The sequence below is a fragment of the Cyanistes caeruleus genome, unplaced genomic scaffold, assembly GCF_971803275.1.
Source record: "Cyanistes caeruleus unplaced genomic scaffold, bCyaCae1.hap1.1 HAP1_SCAFFOLD_153, whole genome shotgun sequence".
Lineage (NCBI taxonomy): Eukaryota > Metazoa > Chordata > Aves > Passeriformes > Paridae > Cyanistes > Cyanistes caeruleus.
In genome coordinates this window covers 102,968-109,434 of record NW_028255946.1, presented here as the reverse complement: position 1 = coordinate 109,434, position 6,467 = coordinate 102,968, and the positions used below count along the sequence as shown (strand labels likewise).

General features: G+C 61.3%; 1 protein-coding gene across 1 annotated transcript; it reads left to right on the top strand.

Annotated features, from left to right (window-relative positions):
- The first annotated feature begins 276 nt into the window (after positions 1-276).
- Positions 277-6,266, top strand: LOC147645864 (maestro heat-like repeat-containing protein family member 7). Its single transcript, XM_086874183.1, has 16 exons — positions 277-922; positions 1,022-1,180; positions 1,450-1,514; positions 1,624-1,773; positions 1,963-2,111; positions 2,416-2,563; positions 2,811-2,998; positions 3,088-3,225; positions 3,504-3,618; positions 3,791-3,928; positions 4,142-4,318; positions 4,455-4,610; positions 4,769-4,870; positions 5,094-5,196; positions 5,477-5,533; positions 5,824-6,266. Exons 1-16 carry the CDS (start codon positions 799-801, stop codon positions 6,021-6,023), a joined length of 2,169 nt encoding a protein of 722 aa, XP_086730309.1. The 5' UTR covers positions 277-798; the 3' UTR covers positions 6,024-6,266.
- The last annotated feature ends 201 nt before the right edge of the window (positions 6,267-6,467 follow it).

Sequence of the window (6,467 nt, the reverse complement as noted above, 5' to 3'; positions counted from 1 at the left end):
CACATGTCTCCAAAAACCGAGACATTTGCATGAGAAAATTTTACAAAGTTTTCAATAAAATTCTTATTGATAAATTTGCCTCCATTTCATTTCTAACAAGCTGTTCCTAAAGATCCCGTCAGGCTGTCTTAGACACTTTGGGCAAGGGATTCCTTCCAAGCTGGGCCACTTGGGGGGGGGATGGGGGCGGCCCCAGGGCGGAGGGCAGGGTGTGCAAGGGCCCTTTGTGACACGCTGCAGCACGGTCACCATGGGATGGTGGCAACGGGAGCAGATGTCAAAGGGCCCTTTGTGACACGTGCTGACATAGGAGCTGGCGGTGACAGGGCCACGCCACAGTGCTCGGTGCACGCGACGGGTCAGGACGCGCCAGAGCGGTGCTGTGAGGAGCCCCCGCACAGCGCACTCCTTTGTGTCGGACCTGGAGCTTTTCTGAAGCACTATTACTACAGGTGACCTCGAGGCCAGACCACAGGTCTTGCTGACCTGTGGCCTTCCCGAGACTTCCTTCTTAAGGTTCTCTTGAGGGCAGACCGTGGGACTTGGTGACCTGGAGCTTTTCCGACGTGTCGCCCATCCCTGCAGTCTCTGCCCTTGAGACCAGACCACAATCCCTGTCGAGGAGCCTCCTGTCCTTCTGGCACGAGCCCTCAAGACCCAAGTGCAGGACTCACTGTCTTGCAATCTTGCCAGGACTTGAGTCTTGCAGGTGCCTTCCAGGCACGACTGCAGGACTTGCTGACTCTGAGCTTTTCCGAGCCATCTCTCCTGCAAGCAGCCATAAATCCAGTCACTGCCATGGAGCAGCGACCCCCAAGAGTGCCCAAGTTGGCCTGGCTTGAGGAGGAGGAAGAAGAAGGCTCTGGAGCTGTCCTGGCACAGGAGACTGAAGAGGTGCAGGAGTTCCAGGCACCACAGGAGGGTGAGTTGCAGAGCTCGGCCTTAGGGCTAGTGCCTGTTGCCAGCTTGGCCCCATCCCATTCCATGCCATGCCATCCCCTGGTGCTGTTCCTATGGAAAGGATTGGAGAGTCTGGAGGAAGATATGGAGCAGCGACCCCCAAGAGTGCCCAAACTGGCCTGGGTGGAGGAGGAGGAAGAGGAGGTCGAGGAAGAAGGTCCTGGAGCTGCCCCAGCACCAGAGACCGAAGAGGTGCAGCAGTTGCAGCCGCTGGAGGAGGGTGAGTGGCAGAGCTGGGCCACAGGGCTGGTGCCTGCGGCCATCTTGGCCCCATCCCATCCCATTGCATCCCATCTCATCCCATCCCACACTGTCCTGTGGAGACACACCCATGGACAGCACAAAAAAGGGGCTGGGGCTGCCCCCGCAGCAGTGGCCGTGCTGCATCCCCTGGGGCATCCCAGGACTGTCCCTGCCTGCGGAACGCAGGGCTGGGCTGTGCTCTCCGGCCTCTCCCGCAGCCCCTCAGCTCTGGCTGCTCTTTGCCAGATGCAGCCATGGACGGTACACAAGAGCAGGACACCGCCCGTGGCCGCTTCCGCAGAGCAGCGCAGGTACCTGCAGCCATCCCCACCTGGGCTGGGCCTGCTGGCACTGCTCAGCCCAGCACCGCACTTGGAGCACTCCATGCAACTTCCCTGCCTTCCTGCCCTTCTCCTACAGTTTCTTTACCAATTCATCACGAGAATTGGCAAGGAAGACACCAGACCTATGGACACTGAGGTCAAAGCATCCTCAGAGGTCTTGGTAGAACAAAGCAGCGCTGCCCAGCTGGATCTGCTTGTAGAGACGGCTCTTTTCAATCCAGAGCAAGTAAGCAGCCTGTGGCCAGCCTTTGATCCTCCAGCAATTGCTTGGCTTTCCCAAGCCACGCCTGCTGCTCACTTGGAGCTTTTGAGGCCATGGCAGCGTGCTGGAAGAGAAGCACTTGTCTGAGGAAGAAGCTGGGCACATTGCTGACTCCCTCTGCTGGCATTCCAAGTCTCCCTGTGCCTTCTCCAGGTGCCCGGCGTGGTGAGGTACATCCACCAGTGGCTCATGGCCAATGAGGCTGCTGAGCACAGGATGGACTGGGCCCTGATGCAAGTGGCCGAGGCAGAGCCCGATGATGTGGCCATCACTCTCCTGCGGGTGGCCCCAACGTGTGACAGGTATGGGGCCCAGCTGCCCCGAGGCCTCAGGGCTCCCCAGCCCATCACCCTGTACAGCCCGGCCCAGGGCTGTGAGCAACACAGACTTCCAGGGCCCTCTGGCTGCTCCCTTTGCCAGCCCTGCTACAAAGTCGGCCCCCGAGCCCACTGCCGTGCTGCCAGCCTGCCCCTCAGGGGCCTGTCCCCACAGGGCTGGGCTGCCTGGCTGCTGCTGCCGCTCAGGGCCAGTGGGCACAGGCAGAGCTGGCGGCCAGCTCAGCTCCCCGCTGCTGCCCAGCCCACGGTGCTGTGTCTGACCCCGCAGAGCTGCTATGGCCATGTGGACGACCATCTTGCTCTCGCCCTGGATTTCAGAGGAAGTGACACCGCTCCTCATCAATGTGGTGGGGAGCTGGCCGCAGAAAAACCTGGGCACCTCTGATGGGGACAAGACGGCTGTCTTTTCCCTGACTGTGAGTTTCTGGAGCTGGCCTTTGCTCACCACAAGGCCGGCCGCCTCTCCAGCAGCTCTGTTGCCTCCTTCCCCCACTGCATCTCCCTGCTTCAGGCACTGGCCACAAACCTGGCCTAGGGGCAGCTTCAGGGCCACCAGGCCCGCTGCTCCCCGTGTCTCCCCCGGCTTCTCCCTGCCATGCTCAGGCCCTGCCACACGGACGCCCCGGCACTGAGCGCTGTCTCGGGCTGCTTTGTCCTCTGCAGGCAACTCTGGTGATGTGGAAGATCCTCCAGGGGCCCTGTTGCCCACAGATCCTCACAGTCTATTTCCCCCGCCTCTTTGTGCATCTCCTCTTCCAAACGTACTTCAGTACTTTGTATATGACAGAGGACGTCCGTACCTTCTGGAAGGAATGCCAGGAGCAACACGGCCTCTCCACCAGCCCCAACAGGTGCTCCATGCCAGTCCTCCTGTACCTGCCACTTCCCCAGCCTCAGAGCCAGTGCTCCCAGCATCACCTGGGCTTTGCTGTGCACACAGGTTTGCAGTGCAGACCCTGAAGGCCCTGCTCTGCAGTCTCCACTTGGAGCATGTGGTGGTGGCAATGGAACGCAAGCGTGGCTGGGACACGCTGCTCTGTGCTGACACCCACCACTATGCCGTGGGTCTGCTGGCCAGGTGAGCCCCCCTTCTCCCCACTGCCTCTGACGTTTGTGCCCCCTGCCCGGGATGCCCCCCACAGTCCCCGTGGCCATGGGCCTGAGGACCTCGTCAGCGAGGGATGGCCAAGGAGACTGCAAAAGGCTGTGAGAGGAGGGTGCCCAGGAGCAGCCACATCTCACGGGCCCAAATACCCTCACAGAGTGCTGGGGCAATAGGACAACTGTGTCCATCAGTCCTGGGAGAGGTTTTTCGCACCCTTGCTGAGACTCTTTCTGCCATTTTCTGCCTTCCAGGGTAATGCGCCGTGCATCCGCCCACTTGTGCAAAAGCATCTTAAGCTACCTGCTTGAGGTGCTCAGCAAACCGTTGCCACACTGGGATGTCTCTGCCATGGCATTCCTTGTGGAGGTGAGCCTGATGGCCAGCACTACCTCGCTCAGCTCCCTGCCAGCCCTGTCCCCTGGCATAGCCACAGCTGCCTGGGACGGCACCCGCGCCCTGTGCTACTGCCTGGGCCCAGCCCTGCGCACTTCCAGGCTCCTGCCGGCCGGCTCCCCTCTCACTGCCCTGTGCCTTTCAGCTCCTAGATTGCCTGGACTTGAGTGACTGTGGTGACAGCCTAATGGAGATCTTGTATAAGTACCTGTGGTACAACTCCACAGAGATGCATCACCAGGTTCTCAGGGCTCTCCTCCTGCTAAAGGACCGTCCCTCCATGGTGAGAAGGGGGCAGCAGCTGAAGCCGTGTGGGCAGCATGAGGCTGGGCAATGCTGTCCCTTGGCCTTGGCTGGCCTTTGCCTTGGGCGCTGAGGCAGCTCCTCGCAGCTCTCCTGCCTCCTGCTTCAGCTGCCCGAGTGCTTTGGGACAGCCCTTTGGCCTCTGGGCCCTGCGGCAGCTGCCCGGGCTTTCACACCCTTGTGTTCTGCACAGGCCGAAAGAATTCAGAGCCTGACAGGAAGACTAGTGCACCTCCTGTGGGACTTGGACAGTGATGTGGCCAGGATGAGCATTGCTCTCCTGAGCTATATTTTCCTGGATGAAGACACCCCAATATCCTGGCGCAGGGCCCTGCAGCTGGCTGAGCCGCTCCTGAAACTCCTGGACAATGTAAGGCTCTGTGCCCCAGCCACGGCCACTGCCTGCTGCCCGGACACTTTGTGCCCTGTGCATTTGCAGGCCTGCGCCAATGTGGGCCACAAGAAGCCAATGATGAGGTCATTTTTCCTTCCTTCCTTTCATACAGCCTGATAGCCAGGTGCAGCTGCTCTCCATGTCTCTCCTTCGAAGAGTGATGTCTTCAGCAGAAGAAGAAGGAAGAAAGCCCCTGAAGGAACGAGTGTACCAGAGCCTGCTCCCACTCTTTTTCCACTGCCAAGATGAGAATCGGCATGTGGCAGAGGTGAGGACTCCTGGGCTGCTGCTGCGCCTTGGCAGGGGGCTCAGCTGCCTCCTGCCCTGACGCAGGCTTGCAGGCTGCAGCCTCCTCCAGCCCTTGGCACTGGGACACTCCTGTGCCCTGCCTTGTGGGGCCATTTGCGGCTCTCTGCTGCTTCCCAGGCCTCTCGGACAACGCTCCTTCGCGCGGCTGGCTTTCTGAAGAGGCCAGACCTGGAAAAAGCTGTGAGGAAGGAGAAGCTGTGGAAGTTTGCCAAGCTCGTGGTAAGGGCGGGCTGCAAGTGCCAGCCAAAGGCTAGAGAAGCCCCCTGGCCCCGGTGCTCAGTGTGTGGGGCTGGCAGCTGTGCCCCTGCCCACTGCTGCACCCGGGGGCCGCACGGCTTCTCAGGGCTGGCCGGGCACGGGAGGCCGGGGCTGGCCGCAGGCAGCAGCGCCCGGCCGAGGGACAGAGCCCGCGCCAAGCCTTCCCTCCTGCCGCTCTCTCCAGCTGGCAGACCACAGGATCCCCTTGGCCCAGCACCTGCGCCGGGCCCTGCAGTACCTGCAGGACCCACAGGAGACCCTGCGAGCGGCGGCCATCAGGGTCATCGGTGAGTCCCGAGCCCGGGCTCCCTCCCCGCCCCGCCGCAGCTCGGCCCCAGCCCCGGCTGCTGCCCCGGAAGCGGCACCTGGGCCCGGCGCCCTGGAGCCCCGGCTGCCCTCGGGGCTGCTGCTGCCGGCCTCTGGCAGCCGTGCCCTTGGGCTGGGTCAGGATGCGGCAAGGGCCCGGGCTGAGCCCTGCCGGGGCAGGAGGCCGTGTGGCCGCAGGGCTGGCAGCGCCGCTGTCAGGGAGCTGTGCTGCTGGGACCCTGACAGGCTCTGTGTTCTCAGGGATGGCCGGGGAGCAGCTGAGGGGGCAGCACGCAGAGCTCCAGGTGTTGTGCAGAGGTGAGCCATGGCAGCGGGCTGACAGTGTTGGCTGTTGGGGGCAGCTGCAAGCCCTGGCCAGGCTGTGGAGGGCTCTGCTCCCTGTGCCGATGAGGGGCGGCGTGGGCAGAGCACAGCGAGATTTCAGGGCCACGTGGGGCATTTGTGGCCAGCAGCTTCGGGCTGACCCCCTTGGTCCCTGCTCCCTCCTGGCCAAGGCAAGAGCCGGCTGGCATGGCCCTGGCAGGGGGCTCTCGCTGGGCCCCCACAGCTCTGGGATCTGACCGTGGCTCTGTTCGTCTCTCTTGCAGCCCTCGAACGCCTGACGGAGGACAGAAGCGGTGCCGTGTCAGACCTGGCACTTGAAACGCTGTATGTCCTCCGGGCCATCCAGAGTGCCCGTTACTCCATTCTCCAGAGGATGGAAGACCAAATCCTCAGGGCATGGAGGACACGGCCTCGTCTGTCAGGCCTGGGCTGGCTGCACTGCTGGAGATGTGCTCAGCGCTGACCTGAGAGGCTCTGTCTTCTGGGGCCACATGGGCCAGCCAGGATTTTTTATATCATAAGGGTTGCTCTTTTCCATTTTTCTCTTCTTTTTAGTATGTAAATAATGTAGGATATGTTAGGGCTGAGAGGCTCTATCTTCTGGGGCCACATGGGCCATCTGTTAGTTTTTGTTTCATAGAGATTGTTCTTTTCTTCGTTTCGTTTCCATCTAGTATGTAAATAATATAGGATATGTTATAAACCACAAGAGTCCCAAGACCTTTCTTTTGCTGCCCAGGGTGTGCGGGGCATAGGGGAAGAGAGGGAAAAGGGTTCTTGTGTTCAGCAACCTGCCGGGGCATGCGGTGGTGCAGGGGAAATGGCCAGAAGCCCCTTGGCCTTTGGTGGTTGTGCTGAAGCCACAAGCCCTGTGGCAGGCAGGAAGCGCCATCTGTGTCCTGCTGCC